Source organism: Megalobrama amblycephala, linkage group LG14, assembly GCF_018812025.1.
Source record: "Megalobrama amblycephala isolate DHTTF-2021 linkage group LG14, ASM1881202v1, whole genome shotgun sequence".
Taxonomy (NCBI): Eukaryota; Metazoa; Chordata; class Actinopteri; order Cypriniformes; family Xenocyprididae; genus Megalobrama; species Megalobrama amblycephala.
In genome coordinates, this window is record NC_063057.1 from 39,805,255 (window position 1) to 39,829,124 (window position 23,870).

Here is a 23,870-nt window from a genome sequence, read left to right on the forward strand (position 1 = left end):
AGTCACGTCTCTGCTGATCGCCCAGAACAACGTCCCGTCTCCGCTGATCGCCCAGAGCAACGTCCCGTCTCCGCTGATCACCCAGAGCAACGCCACGTCACCGCTGATCGCACAGAGTCACGTCTCATCTCGAGATCAGTCAGGGAGCGGAGAGGTTTGCGTTCCAGTGTGGCTGATCCACCACTGTCTTCAGCATGAGCGGCTGGCATTCCTAAAATTCCACCGACCGCTTCGCTCTCAAGCCAGCCGGTCGCTTCGCACCCAAGCCAGCCGCCCGCTTCGCACCCAAGCCAGCCGCCCGCTTCGCTCTCAAGCCAGTCGGCCGCTTCGCTCTCAAGTTCGCCGGTTGCAACGCACTCTAGTTCGCCGGATGCAACGCACTCAAGTTCAGCGGTTGCTATGCGCTCTGACTCTCTGGATGCTATGTAAAAGATGGCCGCTTCGCCAGTGCCCACGGGCAAGATGGCCGCTCCTTCGGTGTCCGTAAACACTGAGCCCACTCCAGCCAGTGAGTCCGCTCCAGAACCCGCTTCAGCCAGTGAGTCTGCTCCAGAACCCGCTCCAACCGGTGAACCATCGCCTCATCCTCGGAAGAGGAGGAGGAGGAGGAGGAGGAGGAAGAAGGCTTCTTCCGTTCTTCAAGGCTCAGTAGCCTTTCAAGAGCCCGCTGTGGGTCCGGAGACCACTCCAGAGGTCTCGCCAGCACCGCCCAAGCTCCTAGCCCTGCCAGCGTTGCCCAAGCTCCTTGCTCCACCAGCGCCGCCCAAGTTCCTTGCTCTGCCAGCGCCACTCAAGTGTCTTGCCCTGCCGGCGCCGCCCAAACGCCTTGCCCTGTCGGCGCCACCTGAACTCCTTGCCCACGAACCCACTACGGACCCCGTTGAAATCCCCAAGAACTTTTTTTGGGGGGGGCAGTATACCTAAGGGTGGGGAGTTTGTGGGTGGGGACCCTGCCCGGCCACTGCCGTCATCGGCCTTTGAACTGTCATGGCCGTCCATGGACGGTAATCCACTATGGCCGTTTATGGACTCTGACCCACCATGGTCATCTATGGACTGACCCTCCATGGCTGCCCGAGGCTCCTGACCCGCCGTGGCTGCCCGTGGCATCTGACCCTCCATGGCTGCCCGAGTTCCGGGATCTGCATTGGGGACCCCGTTCCTGTCTACATGCTAATCTCCAATGCACCCACCACCCCTCCCTAGCTGTTCCTTTTTACGCTGCGAGGACGCGCCTTCCAGGAGGGGGACGTTATGTCATGATCACCGTCTGTTCCTGTCACTTCCCGGACTTCATTCCCCATAATCCTCTCTGCCAATCACCTGCACTCACTCCACCAATCACTACACTAATCACCACACCCAGCTGCCACGCATTACCTGGACTATAAAAGACTCACACACTCTTCACCTGATCGCGAAGTCTTGTTGCCTCTGTGTACAATTCTAAGCATTATTTCCCTGTCTGCCTGTTTGTTACTGTTTCTGCCTGATTTGTTACTGTTTCTGCCTGATTCCTGTTTTACGACCCATTGCTGCCTGCCTCGATCCTTTGCCTGTACCCTGACTACGACTCTGCCTGTTCTTTATTGCTCCTGTTTGTACGACCACGCTCACTTTTAATAAAACGCTGCATTTGGATCCCCTGTCTGAGTCTCCCATCATTACAGCATGAGCCTGTGAGGTTTGATGTTATTGCCATTTCTCCATATTTGATTTGGGCTCTAGAAACAGAGACATTACTCAGAAAATCTTTTGTGTTCTGCAAGAGAAAATCATACAAGTTTGGAAAGACATGAGGATGAGAAAACAATGAAAGAATTTACATTTCTGGCTGAACTATACCTATAAAACTAGGCATTGATGAAATAATGCTGTAATATTAATATAATAATAATGTTACATAATAAAACCTATAACCTTATCATGAAAGATCTTTAACCCCTCAATCTCAGCACTTCACTGATACTGGATTCATATCTGTTTACTTGATGATTTATGTGATGTTTCTCCTGTTATTGGTTTGTCCTTTAGCACCAGCTGAAGGAGATGCAGAGGTGGTTCCAGCAGAGGATCCAGCAGAGAGAGAAAGATCTTCAGCAACTGAGAGAGGTTGTAGAGTCTCATAAGGTGAGTCTGGAGAAGAAGAGAAGTTTGAGAAGTCTCAGTCAGGACTCACTGAAGCCACTGTGTGATTGTGATGTGTGTCCTAACAGCGCTCTGCACAGACAGCAGTGGAGGACAGTGAGAGGATCTTCACTGAGCTCATCCGCTCCATTGAGAGATGCCGCTCTGAGGCCACACAGCGGATCAGAGATCAGGAAAAGACTGCAGTAAGTCGAGCTGAAGGACGACTGGAGCGACTGGAGCAGGAGATCAATGATCTGAGGAGGAGAGACGCTGAGCTGGAGCAGCTTTCACACACACAGGATCACATCCATTTCCTGCAGGTAACAGAGATCTAGAAGAACAGGATCATAGTGGACTTGAGCAAGAGACTCAGAGAAACATTTCATGAGAGCAGAATGAGCCGTTGACTGAAGTGTTGATCTGTGTGTTCGGTTATTATATAATCATCAGTCAGACTCTCATCTGATCTTCTTCTTTTGAAAGAGACGCACTTACAAATGCAGTTCAGCTTTGGAAATCTCTTGGGAAAATTTTTTTTTGAAAGGTGTACAACAATGTGAAATCCATGAACTTGATGGAACCAGTTTCATTAATCAACAAGAGCTGCTCAAATCTGACAGTAGTGCAGGTTATTGGCTGAAGTGTGGAGGTGATGAGCTTTGATTTCTGTTTTCTGTAGAGTTTCCAGTCTCTCTCAGCTCCTCCTGAATCTACAGACGTAAATGACGATCCCTTCAGTTCTCTCTCCTCTTTTGATGTTGTGAGAGAATCTGTCCGTCAGCTGAGAGACAAACTGGAGGATTTCTGCAAAGAGGAGCTGAAGAAGATCCCTGACAGAGGTAAAGTCCTGGAGATTCATCTGCTCTCAGAAATGATCCTCCATCATCTCATATCATGTAGAAGATCATATTACAAATGTCTTAGAATCGGATGCAGGGATAATTTTCTCTTGACATGATAATCACACTCTTCATGTCTGTTCATTTCCACAGTCACTTCCACCAACATTGTTCCCAGAACCAGGAACGACTTCCTACAATGTAAGTCACTAAGAAAACAAGCAGAAAAAAATCTCTGAGTGTGTTCATGTTCTTCCTGTAGAAGGAGAAAGAAAACATGATTTATGGGTTTAATTATTGATCAGGTAAAAGATGATTTGCACAGGATATCTGGTAAACTGTACTGAGACACTGATGATATATTGAACATGAAGAGTTCAGAAACATTAAAAGATCAGATTGATAATTCCTGATTCTGATGTGTTTTATCTCCATCAGATTCCCATCAGCTCAATCTGGATCTGAACACAGTGAATAAAAATATCTGTCTGCCTGAGAGGAACAGAGTGATTACTAACACTTACCCAGAGCTTCAGTCGTATCCTGATCATCCAGACAGATTTGATGTGTGTCAGGTGTTGTGTAGAGAGAGTGTGTGTGGACGCTGTTACTGGGAGATTGAATGGAGTGGGAATAATTATGTGTATATATCAGTGTCATATAAGAGCATCAGCAGGAAGGGATCGGGTAATGAGTGTTTGTTTGGACGTAATAATCAGTCCTGGAGTTTGCTCTGCTCTTCCTCCATTTACTCATTCAGGCACAATAACATACAGACTAAACTCCCAGTAAAGTCCATCAGCAGTAGAATAGGAGTGTATGTGGATCACAGTGCAGGAACTCTGTCCTTCTACAGCGTCTCTGGAGACACAATGAGCCTCATCCACACAGTCCAGACCACATTCACTCAACCGCTCTATCCTGGGTTTTGGATTGGTTATATTGGATCCTCAGTGAAACTGTGTTGATGAATCAGAATAGACTGTAGAGAGATTCTACCCATAATGCTTTGAGCTCATGATGAATCAGTAACAGTGAGATGTTATAGAGTCTCTTATTTTCTCTTCATTACATTAATACTACAGCTGAACTTCTGTCAGTGAAATAACATGTCAGAATAAATGTGTGTAATGAATCCTCAGATAGACAGTGAGATCAGTGTGTGTGTGTGTGTGTGTGTGTGTGTGTGTGTCATCTCTTCTTCTCTCAAGCTCTATTTGTGTTGATGGAAATCACAGTCATTCAGTTGTTATTGTAGTGTCACATAAATCATTTTAATATTACTGTTAAAATTACCTTTAAACTGAAATGATAAATGATTTGCATGTATCATTCAATAAAAGTTCAATAAAAAGGTTTTTGTTGTAAAATTAATAAATGTCAATTTATTAATAAATGTGAAATATATAAACCCAAATCATCTGATCATAGAAAGTATGAGCAAAATTATTCTAATCTAATCCAGTTTACTTTAAATAAACCTCCTCCTGAACAGACTGAATTTACAGGCCTGTGTCCAGATGTTCAAAAAGTTTAATCTGGATCAAATGATCTAGATTTGGAAATCCCATGTTTTGCTATCCAGGATCAGGTAATCCATCTTACATTTGTGCTGATTTTTCACAAAATATGCTTGGATCACTGTGATCCAGATAGACATTTATTCAGGACCCAGTTGTTACAAAATCTTGCAAATCTTGAAAAAGGGGTTGTTAAAAAAAATTAAATAAAAAAATCTGAAATCGGATTAGATCATGAAATCCAATCTTGGTTTTGATCTGGATCAAATCTTCAGTTTGTGTTGTTCAAAACTTCTTTGTAAAATTGGAATCCCTAAATAATCAGGATTATCCTGATCCCAGCAGAAGAGAAGGTGGATTTTATGAACAAGGTAATAAAACTTTAAAATCGATCAAAACATTTGGTAACACTTTATTTTAGTGGCATTGTTACGTTATATGTAGTAACTGTAGTAATAACTATAAATTCTACATAATAACCCTGAATCACATGTAGTCGATTCAACCCGTTCTCATCAATCTGCATATAAAAAACACAACTTTACACTTTCCAATTGCATGTAATGCATACACCAAAGTTCAACTTTGTGTGCATGTGATACGCCAATCCTTCTCATTAACTTCAGTGGAGAGCAGATGTGTCCAAATACCACGCATCATCTATAACGCCTGATCTCCTGTTTGTACTCAATATTCTGTATACATTCATAATTTAAATTAGCCTACATTGTAATCCCAAATAGATTTAGGTTTGATAGTTAGGTTGTTGCAAGTTTGCTAAAGGTTTCAGTGTTTATTTTTGTAAATCAGGCAAACATTTTGAAAGAATTGTTCTAATGTTGTTCATGTTATTTTAACTTCCAAATCATGTGTTAGTTCCTCCATCACAACTTCACCATGTACTAGCCACCAACATCCTGCTAAGAAGAAAAACTACTTTAAAAAACTTCTCATAATAAGGTGTGCTTGATATGAAAACAAGGAGTTAAGTAAAAAGGAAACAGCAATTTACCTGCACTTTTGCTATCTTTAGTATCCAGCTAACGATGTTCCTTCCAAAATGCTTTTTCCACAGTCCCGTAACATGCCTCAAATATTAAAGTTACCACAAGCTCTGTCCACATGACAGAAGCAGGAAAACTTTAGACAACAGCACTTAGTGTTTCTCAGCAAAATCACACGGTGGTTGTTCAGTTTCACAGTTAAGTGGGCAACACTACTGACAGCCAATACCTACACAGAATCTCAGGGGTCATGGGTTTGAGTGCCCATTTCCAACTATCCTTTCAGCCTTTGCCTTCTCTGCTATTAAAAGTGATGGAAACGCCACAAAAGAAGTCAGTGGTGGTGGAATTGCAATGTTGGATTTCTGGTATGTTTGTATTTGTCTCTTTCTCTCTTTGAAGATTGTAATATGCAGAGGCTTGAGGACCTTCTACAGGATTCAGAGGGAATTAATGGTCAAGATTTTGCTCAGCAGCCACCATTGTCCAAAAACAGCACATTTAAACCTGTTTTTACCTTTAGTTCACAGATCAAGAAAACCAAACATGCACTTTATTGAGGTTAGACTAATCAACTGATCATCATTACAGCATCAATTAGATCCTGACCAGTTACAATAAAAACACTCACTGAACCTAAACTGTCAGACTTTTAGACATTTTGAATGATGAATAGCAAATAGTCTCAAAGGGTCTCAAAAACTATGCCTGAAAGAGGCTGGGGCCAGATAGAGGTGAAAATGCAACTTTGTGGTAGGATTAAAGATATTTATTCACCCTCAAGTACTCCAGTAACAATGTCAATTCTATGTTTTCAGAGAGGAAAACAACAAAACCCACAACAGGACTTTTATTGTGAAGTGCTCATAGGAAGTGCCAAACAATGCAAACTGTAGTTTTTCTGGGTGGAAGGTTGTGAAAAGACAAACTGCACAATATAATGATTTGCCTTTTGGATGATGGATTATACAGATTTTCTCTGCAGAAAAAGCACCTCGCTGAAAATATTGAATGCTTAAGTGCAGTATGTAGCTACAGTGAATCTGTGGTGTAACGAATGAGGTGATGTAATCATCTGTAACACTTCCCAGTATCCAGTGAAGAATTCACAAAGGGGGGGGGGGGGGGGGGGTCGCACATTTAAAGTGTGCTTATTCTGCAAAGCAGGAATTAATAGTTTTAGTTGATTCTCTTGTGGTTATCAAACACCATCTTACATCACATCTTTATCACAGCCTCAACTCTGCCGCCACCTGCTGGCGAAATATGAGACTGTAACATTTCAACACTATATTTAACTACAAATAACATGCTCTTTTGGCTTATATTTTTGGAGTGCAAAACTCAGTCATTGAGCTACACATCCTCCAGCTTTATCACAGCACATCACATAAACATTATCCAAAAACATAATATTTCCTGTTTCTTTTCCATGACTAAATTGAAATATAACATAATGAAACCAAGATTTATAAACATTTACAACATATCATTTAGTACAATAGAACTTTATTGTTGTCCACATGGCTCAACGGTTTTTGTTTCTTTGCACCGTCAGTGTAACAACAGTATTTATTAGCAGACCTTCCTTTATGACAGTCATTCCTGTTTTCCTGTGGTTCTCAAGATGGGGCTGAAAGCAGTGACATCATGTTGACTATAAGTAATGTTGCTCCTACATGTCAAATACCAGTCATTAGAGTATTAGTTAACTATTAGTAGACTGTAGGGTAGGGTTAGTAGATAAGTTGACATGTACTTACAAATGGAGAGCATCAAAATAAAGTGTTTTTAAGCAGATTTTAAGCAGACCATCTGAAAAGTTTAATCAATAATCAATTAATGAATCACTTTTATTAAATAATCAACATTAAAATAAAAGTTAAAATTTAAAAAGTTATACAGACATTTAAATTGCACATAAGGTAGTTTATATATCAACATTTTAATAACAATTATGTTTCTACTCCAATTTGTTGGTTAACCCTTGTGCTGTGTTGAAATCCCTAAAACACTCGTTGTGTTTCTGGTCAAAAATCAGAGACGACAAATAAGAAACTCCATGGCAGGCATCAATTTAAATGTATTTCAGAAGTGGTTTTTTTTTTTTTTTTTTTTTTTTATTAAGAATTAAACAATAAAAATGTAAAAAATATAAAATAATCAATATTAGTAGCATATTATAAAATAACTAATTATATGTAAGTATAATAAAAATATAGCCTTAGTATTCTTTAAAAATTAGTTGAAATAATGCAAATTGATGACTTTAACAAACACATCTATAACAGACTATCGATTACCAGCCTTGGATAGTTACAGTACATACAGTATGTCTTTAACAGTTTATAAGTTTTCATTAAAAATAAATTCTTTTTAAGAAAACTAAATACTATGAAAATAGTTTCAGTTATGATGTTTTTCCATGTTTTTTTTGTAAATATTTTGTGCACAATTTTGGGAATGCTGGATCACAAAAAATAATAAACACCATTGACTGTTATTACCATCACACCTCGTCACACTGCTTTATAGACACGCCTGTTTTACACACGTCACTCAAACACAGAACCAGGAAACAGGGAGCTCAGAGAAACTGAAACTGAAGTGTAGTTGAGCTGTTGTGTGTTTGTGTCTCTGTATTCATGCTGTAAAATGGCAGAAGCCAGATTTTCTCAGGATGAGTTCAAGTGTTCAGTGTGTCTGGATCTCCTGAAGGAACCAGTGGCCATTCCCTGTGGACACAGTTACTGTAAGATCTGTATTACAGGCTGCTGGGATCAGGAGGATGAGAAGAGAGTCTACAGCTGCCCTCAGTGCAGACAGACCTTCAGTCCAAGACCTGCTTTAGCTAAAAACACCATTCTGGCTGAAATGGTGGAGAAACTGAAGAAGATTAAACTTCCTGCTGACTGTTACGCTGGAGCTGGAGATGTGCAGTGTGACGTCTGTACTGGAAGAAAACACAAAGCCGTCAAGTCCTGTCTGGTGTGTCTGAACTCTTACTGTCAGAATCACCTTGAACAACATGAGAGTTGGTTTAAAGGAAAGAGACACAATCTGACTGAAGCCACTGGACGACTGCAGGAGATGATCTGCCCGAAACATGACAAGATCCTTGAGGTTTTCTGCCACACTGATCAGAAGTGTATATGTGTGCTGTGTATGATGGATGAACATAAAAACCACGACACTGTATCAGTTGCTGCACAGAGGACAGAGAAACAGGTATGACCTTCAAGAGGTCCCATTATGTTCATTTACAGGCTTATAATTTTGTTTATGGGGTCTACTAGAATACATTTAAATCATTTAATGTCTGTTTTCACCTTCTGTCTGAACACGGTTTGTGTTTCAATTTCTTTAAAACCCGCCTTCAGAAAATTGCAGTCCGCTCTGATTGGTCAGTCAGTCTCAGTATGTTGTGATTGGAGGGATGCTGGAAGAATTGTCACTGGGACAGTGCAATGACTGCTTTTTATACAGGTGCTGGTCATATAATTAGAATGTCATCAAAAAGTTGATTTCACTAATTCCATTCAAAAAGTGAAACTTGTATATTATATTCATTCATTACACACAGACTGATATATTTCAAATGTTTATTTCTTTTAATTTTGATGATTATAACTGACAACTAAGGAAAATCCCAAATTCAGTATCTTAGAAAATTAGAATATTGTGAAAAGGTTCAATATTGAAGACATCTGGTGCCACACTCTAATCAGCTAATTAACTCAAAACACCTGCAAAGGCCTTTAAATGGTCTCTCAGTCTAGTTCTGTAGGCTACACAATCATGGGGAAGACTGCTGACTTGACAGTTGTCCAAAAGACGACCACTGACACCTTGCACAAGGAGGGCAAGACACAAAAGGTCATTGCAAAAGAGGCTGGCTGTTCACAGAGCTCTGTGTCCAAGCATATTAATAGAGAGGCGAAGGGAAGGAAAAGATGTGGTAGAAAAAAGTGTACAAGCAATATGGATAACCGCACCCTGGAGAGGATTGTGAAACAAAACCCATTCAAAAATGTGGGAGAGATTCACAAAGAGTGGACTGCAGCTGGAGTCAGTGCTTCAAGAACCACTACGCACAGACGTATGCAAGACATGGGTTTCAGCTGTCGCATTCCTTGTGTCAAGCCACTCTTGAACAACAGACAGCGTCAGAAGTGTCTAAAGACAAAAAGGACTTGACTGCTGCTGAGTGGTCCAAAGTTATGTTCTCTGATGAAAGTAAATTTTGCATTTCCTTTGGAAATCAGGGTCCCAGAGTCTGGAGGAAGAGATGAGAGGCACACAATCCACGTTGCTTGAGGTCCAGTGTAAAGTTTCCACAGTCAGTGATGGTTTGAGGTGCCATGTCATCTGCTGGTGTTGGTCCACTGTGTTTTCTGAGGTCCAAGGTCAACGCAGCCGTATACCAGGAAGTTTTAGATCACTTCATGCTTCATGCTGCTGACCAACTTGATGGAGATGCAGATTTCATTTTCCAATAGGATTTGGCACCTGCACACAGTGCCAAAGCTACCAGTACCTGGTTTAAGGACCATAGTATCCCTGTTCTTAATTGGCCAGCAAACTAGCCTGACCTTTACCCCATAGAAAATCTATGGGGTATTGTCAAGAGGATGATGCGATATGCCAGACCCAACAATGCAGAAGAGCTGAAGGCCACTATCAGAGCAACCTGGGCTCTCATAACACCTGAGCAGTGCCACAGACTGATCGACTCCATGCCACACCGCATTGCTGCAGTAATTCAGGCAAAAGGAGCCCCAACTAAGTATTGAGCGCTGTACATGCTCATACTTTTCATGTTCATACTTTTCAGTTGGCCAAGATTTCTAAAAATCCTTTCTTTGTATTGGTCTTAAGTAATATTCTAATTTTCTGAGATACTGAATTTGGGATTTTCCTTAGTTGTCAGTTATAATCATCAAAATTAAAAGAAATAAACATTTAAAATATATCAGTCTGTGTGTAATGAATATAATATACAAGTTTTACTTTTTGAATAGAATTAGTGAAATAAATCAACTTTTTGATGATATTCTAATTATATGACCAGCACCTGTATACTCTCCTAATGATGATTGACAGGACTGAATGATTAGACGACTACTGAACCAATGTTTGAAACTTCATTTATAACATCTGACCTGCTTTAAACTGCACGGTTCAGAAAGCAATCATTATAAAAGTGGGCGTTATCGAAGGCTGCATCCAAAATCTTCCCTAAGAGAAAAAAAACAGTATGTGACGAAAAAATAAGTCACAATATTCACAAAAAAGTAGGCAAAAAGTATCCGGATGACCTACTTCCAGTGAGATTCTGAAGTTGATTCATAAAATGGACACTTTTTGGGAATGATATGAAGCGATGCAACTGATTCTGGTAGGTCACATGATAATGACAACATGTCAAATGTAGTACGTCTGGTTTACATTCATACTACACACACTCATACTATATAGAACATACTTTTTTAGTGTTTAGCCTAGAAATTCTGAAGTCATAAGAAAAATTAAATATGGTGGCATGATTAGTCATGTGACATGCATGAGCCAGTGAGGTTTGATGTTATTGACGTTACTCCATATTTGATTTGGGCTCTAGAAACAGAGACATTCTTCAGAATATATTTTTTTTGTAAAAATATGCATTGATGAAATAATGCTGTAATATAATAAAAACCTATAATCTTATCTCAGATCTTTAACCCCTCAGTCTCAGCACTTAACTGATACTGGATTCATATCTGATTTATGTGATGTTTTTCCTGTTATTGGTTTGTCCTTTAGCATCAGCTGAAGGAGACGCAGAGGTTGTTCCAGCAGAGGATCCAGCAGAGAGAGAAAGATCTTCAGCAGCTGAGAGAGGCTGTGGAGTCTCAGAAGGTGAGTCTGGAGAAGAAGAGAAGTTTGAGAAGTCTCAGTCAGGACTCACTGAAACCACTGTGTGATTGTGATGTGTGTCCTAACAGCGCTCTGCACAGACAGCAGTGGAGGACAGTGAGAGGATCTTCACTGAGCTCATCCGCTCCATTGAGAGAAGCCGCTGTGAGGCCACACAGCGGATCAGAGATCAGGAAAAGACTGCAGTGAGTCGAGCTGAAGGACGACTGGAGCAACTGGAGCAGGAGATCAATGATCTGAGGAGGAGAGATGCTGAGCTGGAGCAGCTTTCACTCACACAGGATCACATCCATTTCCTGCAGGTAACAGATCTAGAAGAACAGGATCATAGTGGACTTGAGCAAGAGACTCACAGAGAAACATTTTATGAGAGCAGAATGAGCCGTTGACTGAAGTGTTGATCTGTGTGTTCGGTTATTATATAATCATCAGTCAGATCATCTGATCTTCTTCTTTTGAAAGAGACGCACTTACAAATGCAGTTCAGCTCTGGAAATCTCTTAGGAAACATTTTTCTGAAAGATATGTTGAGCTTCCAGAGCTTGTTGAGCTTTGATTTCTGTTTTCTGTAGAGTTTCCAGTCTCTCTCAGCTCCTCCTGAATCTGCAGACGTAAATGACGATCCCTTCAGTTCTCTCTCCTCTTTTGATGTTGTGAGAGAATCTGTCCGTCAGCTGAGAGACAAACTGGAGGATTTCGGCAAAGAGGAGCTGAAGAAGATCTCTGACAGAGGTAAAGTCCTGGAGCCAGTTGTTCAAAAAGCTTAATCTGGATCAGAATTATATGAATTACGAAATCCCATGTTCCCTTTCGAAAGGGAACTTCTACTCTGCGTTAGCAAACGCTATGGGGGAATGTCACGTGACTCGGTGTCTGAAAGACAACTATCCAATAACTCCACTGCCTATTGGCTGGCGACAGCCTATGACGTCATACGGCGCGACCTGGAAGTATAAAAGGTGCGCCTGGGGAAGCAGTCATTATCTCATCCTCTGTTGGGACTGTCTGTGTCTTGCCACTGTCGTGAATAACTTCCAGTATATTGTGAGTACATATTCTAATATGTCTGAGGAGAAACACTTTAGGAAGTGTTTTTTGACTCTGGAACATCCGCACACCCTATGCGTGCACTGTCTGGGGGAAGAACACGCACGGACAGTGCTTGAGGGCGCTGTCTGTGAAAGTTGTGAGCGTTTTCTCATCAAAACGCTCCGTTCCCGCCTGGCCCTCTTCTTGAGGGAAGAAGCGTCAACATCTGCGCCTAGTGGGTCCGGCCCCGCTCGTGCCGAGGCAGAGCAGCGGCTGCACATCATGGGGCTCGCAGATGGAGCTCGCCACGGAGTTTGAGAGGGGTGTTACGGTCTCTCGGCCTCCGGTGGCGGCTGGCGGGGATGAGCTCCTGGATGACGATGATGTCTTATCACTGACATCATCGGATCTGGGAGCGAGTGTTCTTCTGGCTGCTAACCCCCGTGAGCAGGAGATGGCAGTGGAGGAAGAAGGAGATGCGACTGCTTCTTTCTCCAAACCTCCCTGCCCAGCATATGCCGAGCTACTGGAGGTTGTGGAACGCGCCGCCGGCAGGCTGCAGCTGCTGTGGGAGCGCGTGAAGAAAGAGCAGGTTAGACGAACGGTGTCTTTCTGACCACAACCCTGTAACTCCAGTGAGCCTTCCATTCCTTCCAGATGTCCACGTAGAGATCAAGAAGGCATGGAAGAACCCATACTCAGCCAGAATTCATCCACATCAGCGGGGCAATTTCACTGATGTGGAGGGATTGGGCCAGCATGGGTATCATTGCCACCTATTGATGAGACGTTTGCTAACTATGACGAGTCACAGGCAGTGCACCGACACTGAGAGCTCCGGTTCTGCCGTCCAGACCCCTTAAAGTTACATCTCGTCTGAACGGCAGAGCATATGCTGCTGCAGGTCAGGCTGGTGCGGCTTTGCACACTATGGCAGTGTTGCAAGCCTACTAGATCTGCTGAAGGACCTGGATCAGGGTTTGTCCCCTGATGCGGTAGCTGAGCTGCGCCGCACCACAGATCTCGCTCTCCGGGCCACCAAGCAGAGGGCCACCTCGATTGGGAGATCGATGGCAGCCAAGGTGGCCACGGAGAGGCATCTGTGGCTGAACATGGCGGACATCGGGGAGAAAGAGAAGGGCTCTCTCCTCGATGCCCCGGTTTTACCAACTGAACTTTTCTGCGGCTCCGTTGAGACAGTTGTCGGAAAGTTCAGGGAGGCAAAGGCGTGCTCAGCGGCGTATAAAATCTGCATACCGCTCAGGTCCAATCCTGGGCCCAGACAGCCGGTAGGCCCTGGGCCATCTCGAGCCAAGGCTCAGAGGCAGGGCCAGAGATCTAATGTCGCCGCTCAAGCACCTCCTTCACCTCGGAGTAAGTCGCAGTGGCGGGATACGAGGAAGATGGACTTAAGAGAGGTGATTGATCGATTCCCTCTCTTGGAGAAGGCAATCTTACATCTGCCTTCGCCCTTCTTCCTCTGCCTCCTGGGCATTTTTAATCACTGTGCATGTTCAGGACGACACCTTTGAACAGTCAGGCTGACGGCTGGGCCCATGATGAAATTTTTTCTGAAGGCCCGCCTTCTGGCTTGATAGTGAAAGGGTTCTTTGGGCTTTTAGAACCATGGATTTCTTCCTTCCCATTCAAACACGTGAAGGAGGAGTCTATGGTCTTCAAGCCACGGGAAGGTAAGACAAGGTCTGATTCAATTTTTTTAAATGTTTGTCCTTGTTTTGTTCCTGAACATGTAATAGTGAAATGTTACTATTAAGGGGTTTTTGGGCAAAATTGGAGAGTTGAGACTGACTGAGCAGGCCAAAAAATGGCTGCTGCTCAGTTTTTTTCTCTATATATGAGTAGCTTCTCAGCTATTTTTCAGTATAGTCTGAGTTGGCACTCATTACTTCAGTTTATGTGTCTACGGCGGTCCTAACCAGCTGCCTGACATTTTAGCTTTGAGCATCACTTTATTTCTCTCATCATGAGATTTGGAAGTGGAGATCAGGCATTGTTATGGTGCCTGTTGTAGTAAATAGGCCTATAGCTTAACGACCAGGCTAGAGTTAGGTGATGTGTGGTATATGAATTAACCCCATATGTATTTACTATTCTTTTGCAGGATGTGTAGTTCCTAGTTCTGGCCTCCTCCTGAGGGAGTTGTTTAGGCTGTATGCCCAATTATCCCCTTGCTTGTGTAGGTGCAATTGTGAGTTTAACAGCTAGGTTATAGGCTGTTTTTAGACTCCCTGATGCTGTTTCTCAGGTGGTAGGCCCTTATCGTTGCGTAGGTAAGTTATGCAGGTGTGTGCTAGGCCCCACTTTCTAACACTTTCATGCTAAAGGAAATTATTTTCTTCTGAGCCACTTGATGTTTGTATTTATCAAGTTTAAATTGACATTGCTAGTTTTTTAGCTCCCGTCCTCTAGGGCTTAGAACAGATTTGAGAATCTGTACAGAGAGTGTTTTTTTCCTTTTAAAACAGCATGTATATCAAAGTTTGTGTTACTTTGAGTTCTAGACTTTTCCCCTACACTGGTATGTGAGCTTACTTATGCTGCCACAGGTTAGCACCTGCTCTCATAATAGTAGGCCCTTTTTGCTGTAAAGTGGCCTCTATTTGAGAATATGGTGACTTATATTCCCCAGTTAAGAGGTTTATTTGTGTCACTGAGTGCATCACCTGTTGGATTGCATACTCAGGGTAGTTAGAACCACTTTTTGAGGAAAGTTGTTATCTATTTAGCTCCCTCCTTGATGATCTTGTTAACAGCTATATTGCATATAACTCGGATTGTAGGCCTTATGGTATTCGGCCTCTCTAGTTAGCAGTTGTTTGTACAATGCTGTTCAACTGATCATAGGTTGCTCACATATTCTTACAGATTTACACTGCCACAGGCCCTGCCACGTGTCTGTTTGTGGTAGTAGGCTGTATTAGCCTCCCTTAGACCATGTTGGCTTTGTTTGGTTCCCTTTAGTCACATGTATAGAGTACATTGCCTGTTGGAATGTGTAGCCTAGCGCAGGTCGCAGTTAGTTTCCCATAGTTATGTTGGGTTAGTTCTGGTTCCCTGTAGCTTGGTTCCCTTAAATTCACGAGCTGAAGCCACATGTCATTGAATCGGCAGGCCCCTTCAGGCCTCCTTTTTAGTTCACATGTTGGAACAGTTTGTGATTTAATCTGTAAACAGGCTGATCGCCACTTGATGCTGGAATGGAGGCCCCTCAAGGCCTCCTTTTCTAGTCGACTTAATGGCAGGATGCCTGCGAAACCATGCCACCATCGGCCACGCCCCATCACTGACAGATAGGCCCTAACAGGCCCGTTCACAATGTTTGTCAGCGTTTTCATGTATTCCATCTTGGAAACTTCTAATACATGGCCTTTTGGGTGGTATGGTTATGGTAGCCACTTGCTGATGCCACATGTTTACTAAGGTAGGCCTACTTCGGCCTCCGGTGTAACACGTGGAGTTCAGTCATGTAATCCTCTCGCTATGAGAGTAACAAGGTGCTTTTTACCAAGGATTTCGAGTGGCTGGCCCCTCAGGTTGATTATGGTAGTGAAACCTTACTAAGGTTTGGTTTAACCTACATCTGCCTCCCTGAGTCTGATTCTACTCTAGTTGAGCTAAGAGCCACCTAGCGCCTAGGGTGGATCTTTTGTGCTCCTAGAAACGGCCACGAGACTTACGCCGTGTGTCTTAGAGGTTGCTAGGCCCTATGGGCTGCCTTTTTGAACACACTGGTGTATGTTTGTGTGTATTTCTCTTTGAGAATTATCTGTATACACTTTCATTGACCAGAGGCCCAAGTGATAAATCCAACCTCCTTTTGTCTGGTTGTTTATCGTCCTTGGTGCCTAAACACTGCCACGAGCTGATGCCACGTGTCTGTTGAGGTTATAGGCCCCTCCAGGCCTTCCTTAATACGTGTTGGCATACGCTGTACTCCTCTTGCTTTAAAGAGTAAAAGGTGCTTTTACTGAGTACACTGCTCGTTGGATTGTGTTAGGGTGGATTGTCATGCGGGCACTTTGCAGCCTCTTATGCTGCCATTGAAGTCGTCTGTCTACCCCAGCAAGACAGGTGTTCAGGGTGGCCCTTCCAGGACACTATCTGAATATACTTCTGTTTTCACATATAGCTACTATCATGCTGTAGGCCCCTCCTCGGCCTCCATGAGTATGTGCCCATTGCATGGTCTACCTGTTAGGTGAGCTTTGTACTTCCCTTTTAGGGTTATGTTTGTAATAGTGCTTAGCTCTCTAAGCTGATCATGGTTGTAGGCCTTAATCAGGCCTCCTCCTAAGATTCAGCCTCAGGCTGGTTTGTGCTCCCCTGTATTAGGGTTCTCTAGTGCACAGCCTCCTCAGTGTGTTAATTAAGGGCTGAGTAGATCCTAGGATGAGTGGATTGTACTCCCCTCAATACGAGGGTCCATAGCACTTAGCTGAGTTCTGCTCTCTGAGATGCCCGTCTCTACGCGTGGGTTTGAGTTTGTTTCTGCCTCTTTGCAATCACTCTTACCTACTATCTTCTAGGAAGAATGTGTTTTAGAGGCTCTGTATTCAGACAGGATTGGCCAAGACTAAGTTTGTCTCGTGACAGACTAGGTTGGCCTCCCTGGTGGGATTGGGGGTGACTTCACTCCCCTCTAGTGACTGGCTGAGGTTCCCTTCGGTTTTGGGCCACATTCCCTTAAAGGGACCACTTTCTCTTCAGAAAAGTTGGTTCCAGATGCCTTAGCAGCTTCATAATGGCCTCTGAGGAAGGCCTTCTTGAAGTTCAGCTTGGGCTGTTGGCCAAAGGGAATGCTGTCACTGACAGCCTGGAGTGACCCGAGGGGGAGTTGCCAAGCAGTTCTCTAACTGCTCTGGAGCCTTTGTCTCAGCCATATTTCTTGGCAGGCACTCTCCTCAAGCATGGCGGCATGGGTATATCATTCCCCATAGTGTTTGCAAACGCAGAGTAGAAGTTCCCTTTCAAAGGGAACGTCTCAGGTTACATATGTCCCCTGAGAACAGGGAACGAGACTGTGCGTTTCCTTGCCATGCTTCGGGCTGCCTGCTGAACAGTCCCTCAAGATGATGGGTAATGACTGCTTCCCCAGGCGCACCTTTTATATTTCCGGGTCGCGCCGTATGATGTCATAGGCTGTCGCCGGCCAATAGGCATTGGAGTTATTGGATAGTTGGCTTTCAGACACCGAGTCACGTGACGTTCCCCCATAGCATTCGCAAACGCAGAGTTTCGTTCCCTGTTCTCAGGGAACCATAGTTACATACGTAACCTGAGACGTTTTGCTATCCAGGATCAGGTAAAACTTTTGTGCCAATTTGGATTGGATCATCCTGATCCAGATACACACTTTCAAATGACCAAATTTGGATTACTAGTGTTCTATGGAGCCCCTGAAGGGACATGATTATGAGATGGGGGGGGGAAAATATTTCAGTGAATTTGCGTTTTCTCAGACAAGTTTTGCATAGTGTTCACCCCGAGAAACTTTGCGTTTGCAAAGAACTTTTGAATAGTTCATTCCTTATGATTGTGCCAATGTAGTTTACAAACAGTGATAAACTCTTTAAACTAAATATAATATTTTAGTTTGATATTTACAGCTGTTTTGGGATTATTTTATGGCGTCTAAATCCCTTTGCTACTTTACTGTAGCCTTCTGAAAGGCTAAATATGTAGCCTAATAATGTCTACTTCTAATTTATTACTTTAACTGTTAAACCAATCAAGATCAAAATAAATAATGTGTGTATGTATATAAATGCTGTATTTTTGATCAGTTTTATAAAATTTTTGTTCCTGAAATCCACCCTTTTGATAGGATCAGTATAATCCATATCGTTAGCCTCATAGCATAATTGCCTAAGTATCATTTGAAAATGAATGACTTAGGCAATTATGCTATGAGGCTAACGATATCTTACTAAAAACGTTTGAACACAAACTAATGATTTGATCCAGATCAAAACCAAGATTTGATTTTGTGATCTAATCTGATTTCAGAATCCTTTTTTTCCCCTTTTGAACAATTTATTTTTGAGATTTGATCCAATCTGAAATCCACTCAGGTTACTTTTGAACAACTGGACGCTGGAGATTGATCTGCTCTCAGAAGATCTATTAGAAATGTCCTAGTAATGGATGCAGGGATCATTTTCTCTTGACATGATAATCACACTCTTCATGTCTGTTGATTTCCACAGTCACTTTTATCAACATTGTTCCCAGAACCAGGAACGACTTCCTACAATGTAAGTCACTGAGAAAACAAGCAGAGAAACTCTTGAGTGTGTTCATGTTCTAACTGTGAAAGAAAACATGATTTACGAGTTTAATAATTGATCATTTAAATGATGATTTGCACAGGATATCTGGTAAACTGTACTGAGATGTTGATGATATATTGATCATGAAGAGTTCTGAAATATTAAAAGATCAGACAGATTGATAATTACTGATTCTGATGTGTTTTATCTCCATCAGATTCCCATCAGCTCAATCTGGATCTGAACACAGTGAATAAATACCTCCGTCTGTCTGAGAGGAACAGAGTGATTACTTACACTGAGAGAGATCAGTCGTATCCTGATCATCCAGACAGATTTGATGGATATCTTCAGGTGTTGTGTAGAGAGAGAGTGTGTGGACGCTGTTACTGGGAGATTGAGAAGAGTAGATGTGTGTATATATCAGTGTCATATAAGAGCATCAGCAGGAAGGGATCGGGTAATGAGTGTGTGTTTGGATCTAATGATCAGTCCTGGAGTTTGATCTGCTCTTCCTCCAGTTACTCATTCAAACACAATAACATAGAGACTAAACTCCCTGTAAAGTCCATCATCAGTAGAATAGGAGTGTATGTGGATCACAGTGCAGGAACTCTGTCCTTCTACAGCGTCTCTGGAGACACAATGAGCCTCATCCACACAGTCCAGACCACATTCACTCAACCGCTTTATCCTGGGTTTACTGTTTGTTGCAATTCCTCAGTGAAACTGTGTTGATGAATCAGACTAGACTTTAGTGTTAGATCAAAATCTCAATAATAGGTAGAATATTTGTAGTCTCAGTCATCAGTTTAGAAACAGGCGTCTCAACCCCTGTGATGTGTGGCAGCAGCAGCGCGAGATCTCGGGAGAATGACCAAGCAGACACAGATCAAGTGTGGTACAAAGCATTCTCAGATTTATTCAGGAAGAAGGGTCATATTTATAGACATAGGTCAAACAACAATCTCCAGGATGGCTTGAGCATCCAATCATACGACTTAAGAATCAAACCTTACTATGTATGACATTTCAAGAAATATAATAACAAATAAGAAATGCATGTGCGTAAATGTGTGTGTGTCTTCAACTTCTGGTTGAATGTGTGAGAGTGTCAGTGTGTCCAAGGACTACTACTTCTTGTTTTGTCTTGGTAGGTACATGATGTGCACAATGGAAAAATCCCAAGACACATAGAAAGTCAAAAAGTGAAGCCCAATAAATAAGAAATTATTTAACAATGGCCACTTTAAATAATTTATGATTTAGTGCTTCACTTTAAAGGAAATTGATAAATCTGTTTTTTTCAAATAATAGCAAAATCTAAACAGATAATCATTATAAACATCATAATCACATATTCCAAGACTTGTCTTAATCATTCCTTCTAAGGATTGTAATATGCATGGAGTCAAACATAAAAGCAGTACGTCGCCGTTAGAGATCCATTGCATGGTCTTACATTGTTCATGTTGATTGTCTTGGCAGCATTGTAAGTTAGAGGGACAATGGACCAGACGCTGTGTATGGCATGACAAATCAAACAGTCCTTGGTGTCCATGTTCTGAGCCATGGTAGTAGGCAGAGCAATTAACATGGTCAAAGTTATTGTTACAAGTCTCATTCTGCAGTCAAAGTTTTATCCAACACTGCCTGTCACTGAACTGCTCTCTCCTTCCATGGTCCTTGACGTTGTTATGTTGGTCCAGATTAACTAATCAGATCGCATATGGATGTAACGCTGCGTTCATCTCCTTTCCGCCCATATGTTTACTCTCCTAGTTAATCTGAATGTCCCCCTTGGCACAGGGCAGCCTTCAATCTATTCAGTACTCCCGTCCTCGTCACTTCAATCACCGTGGCCCCAGATATTTTGGCTCTCTGATCTTGACAGGCCTTAGACTCCTTATCAGCACCTGCTGGTTAGGCACAAACTGGTGTGTTGGTTTCTCTGAGGGGAGAGGAAGAATTAGTGAGACATCACCATTAATGGTGTCGGGAAAGGCCTACCCATCAGAATTTCAAAAGGAGACATTTTAGTAGTGGAGGATGGTGTCATTTGTATTTCAGCTAAAACAGCTGGCAATACAGTCATCCAATTTTTTCCCATCTCTAAACACTCTTTAGTTAATCGATCTTTGATTGCTCTGTTAAATCTTTCAACAACTGTGGATGATCTTGGATTGTACGGTATGTTAAAATGCCAATCAATAGCTAAAGTTTTAGCCAATAATTGTGTTACCTTTGATGCAAAAGGTGTTCCATAATCATTTTAAATTACACTTGGTATCCCCAATCTGGGTATAATTTCTTTGCACAAAATTTTAACCACCATTTTTGCATTCTCCCTCGCACATGGGAAAGCTTCTGGCCACTTTGTGAATCTGTCTGAATTATTTACAGGTCGATGGATGTTAATTTTTGCACAGATAAAGCATGAATCTAACACCAATTTGGTTGTCTTGTGTACATTTGCAATGCAATACAAAGCATTAATTGCCTGAGCTGTCTTTGCAGCACTGTCTTTGAGGCCCAGTATTGTAAGTCAGCCAATTGATTACTTACTTCCTCTGAATCTCCTACTGCATGTCCCCTCACCTTGACTATGGCCACTTTGCTCGTCAGCTGCACTGCATTAAAAATCAGAATGCATACTTAGAATCAGTATAAATTGTGACAATTTTATCTTTTGAAAGTTCACAAACTCTCATTAGTGCCACTAGTTCCGCTGCCTGTGCTGATGTGTATGGTAATAGTAGTCTAACAACTGCATAGCCACATAAACGTCTGAACATCTGATGGTTTAGAACATGAACCGTCAACATATAGACTATCCCCTCTTGCACTTTTCAGACGGTCCCTTCAGGCGTGTATCTCCGCCGCCTGCTCATAGAGACCAATTTATTATAAAACACATTTGAGGAAAATTGGGTTGTTGTAGCTTGTTGTCTAGGTTACTATGATTGGAAGTAGCTGCATTTGTGTTTTAACAACGTTTATTCATGAGTTATTAATCCGGGAAGCTCAAATCTGTGAATATATTGCCAACTGAACTGCTTGACATAAGCACTGACTGCATTTCTTTATATTTGAGTCCAATAAGTTCAAACTCTAAGAGCTGCGCATTATTTGTGTGCATTATTAACGTATGTTACTAACTGAAACACTACTGCCAGCCAACTTTGCGAGGGAACGCAAACATCTTTGCGAGGGAACGCAATCTTTGCGAGGGAACACAAAAGATTAAAAAAAAAAAAAATCCTCCCATCCCAAATTTTTTTCCACCACCACGTAAAATTTAAAATTTCCTTCCTTCCCATTTTTTTTCTACCACCATGTCCCTTTAGGGGCTCCGTACATATGCAAATATTGGGGGCGTACATATTAATGATCCTGACTGTTACGTAACAGTCGGTGTTATGTTGAGACTCGCCTGTTCTTCGGAGGTCTTTTAAACAAATGAGATTCATATAAGGAGGAGGAAACAATGGTGTTTGAGACTCACTGTATGTCATTTCCATGTACTGAACTCTTGTTATTCAACTATGCCAAGGTAAATTCAATTTTTGATTCGATGGCACCTGTAGGTTATGTAAAATTGCATTTACCTGGTGTGAGGTGTGTAACGTCAGTGGATGTGAGAGCCAGTGTTTTCAGCATCTCATACCATCAGGGCAGCAGCAGCCACTGCTCGAAGGCAGACCTTGTGTAATGTTGTCTAAAGTTTTGGAAAGATACGCCACAGGGCTATAACTTGTACCGTGTTCCTGGGCCAGTATCCCCGCTGTAATGCCCCCGCTCTCGTGCTTGTAAAGGTGGAAGTCTTTTTTGTAGTCAGGAAGGCCCAACGCATCCATTTCAACAGTCCACTTGATTGCTTGTTGTGGTGAGGCTTTGGTGTCGGTAGCCTTCTGAGATAATGTGTCCCAGATGCACTTTCTTTCTTGAAGCTTTAAACCCTGCCTCTGTCAGCACATTGCAGACAATGATGGAGGCCTGTTCACAGTCCTTTGCTGTTGTGGCTGAGATGATCAGGTCATCTGCATACTGTAGTAAACATGTAGTTGGTGGGAGCTTGATGTTGCTGAGAGTTTTGTGCACGATTGCAGAGAACACAGTCAACGTAGCCCTGAGGAAGACGTGTCCATGTAAATTGTTGTTGTTTGTACGTAAATGAAAATAATGGCTGCACCTCTTCAGATATCAGTATGCTGAAAAAATCAGAACATATATTAAGGACAGTATAGAATTTATGTGTAGGAGGTATTGAATTTATTATAGTTACCACATTCGGTACCACTGGTGAAAGTGGTATGATCAGATCATTGATCTTCCTCAAATCTTGTGAAAGTCGCCAACTTTGTCCATCTGCTTTGAGAATAGGATTAACAGGTGTGTTATATGGCGAATATGTAAATAATGCCCTGTTAAAACAAATTTTCAATCACAGGTTCAATGCCCTTCTCTTTCTCTGGAGAGTGTGTTCTCTGGTGTTTTTGTTTTCAGTAACGCAGTGTACGGTTTATCATTGATGAAACCTGCTTGTGCTTAGCCCACAGTTTTGGATTTACTCGTTTCAGTGACTCTATCTCTTCTCCCTCACTCTCAGCTTCACTCAGCATGTAATCGGCAGGATGAGGGTGTGGCTCACCATCAGCACAGAAGGGAAGAAAAGAGAAACATCATCATCAAAATCATTTTCATAAAATGTTGACCACAGGCAATATTTTTTACCATCTACATTTAATTCCAAATTTGGCAAATCAATTTTGTTATTTTTATATTTTAGAGTGAGCATAGAAATACTTGGGGTTCCTTCACTCCTTAGGCATCCCTATTGGGAAGTCCATTCTGTTTGGTATTTGTTACTCTTGGTTGGAGTTGGAATTCTCCTATTTTTCTGTCTCTCCCTATTTGCGTCTTTGCTCATCATTTTTTCGTTTCCTGCACTCTTGCACTTTTGTGCCCAATGACCAGGTTTGCCACAATAATGACATTTCCCTCACCTTTGTGTCCCTTTTCCAGTCATTTTATCATTTTCTGTTTTCAGAGAAGGACACACATCAATTATCTCTGTCTCTGTTAAGGCGAGGGATGGAGGATCAGATCCAATTGTATTTTTCCTTGAGTCCACCCCTC

General features: G+C 42.2%; 2 protein-coding genes across 2 annotated transcripts in view; both read left to right on the forward strand.

Annotated features, from left to right (window-relative positions):
- The window catches only part of LOC125245250 (tripartite motif-containing protein 16-like), a 169,492-nt gene that overhangs the window by 117,401 nt on the left and 28,221 nt on the right, over positions 1–23,870 (forward strand). The gene's annotated exons all lie outside the window — the stretch shown is intronic.
- Positions 7,988–21,973, forward strand: LOC125245247 (tripartite motif-containing protein 16-like). Its single transcript, XM_048155788.1, has 6 exons — positions 7,988–8,721; positions 11,299–11,394; positions 11,481–11,714; positions 11,985–12,144; positions 18,669–18,716; positions 18,949–21,973. The coding sequence occupies exons 1-6, from the start codon at positions 8,149–8,151 to the stop codon at positions 19,467–19,469; spliced, it is 1,632 nt and encodes a 543-aa protein (XP_048011745.1). The 5' UTR covers positions 7,988–8,148; the 3' UTR covers positions 19,470–21,973.

Bases quoted from the DNA above. Each gene is read 5' to 3' on its own strand.
- LOC125245247 (XM_048155788.1), top strand. From the start codon at position 8,149: ATGGCAGAAGCCAGATTTTCTCAGGATGAGTTCAAGTGTTCAGTGTGT. The intron at 8,722-11,298 runs GTATGACCTTCA...TTTGTCCTTTAG, and splicing joins CACAGAGGACAGAGAAACAG to CATCAGCTGAAGGAGACGCA. The intron at 12,145-18,668 runs GTAAAGTCCTGG...TGATTTCCACAG, and splicing joins GAAGAAGATCTCTGACAGAG to TCACTTTTATCAACATTGTT.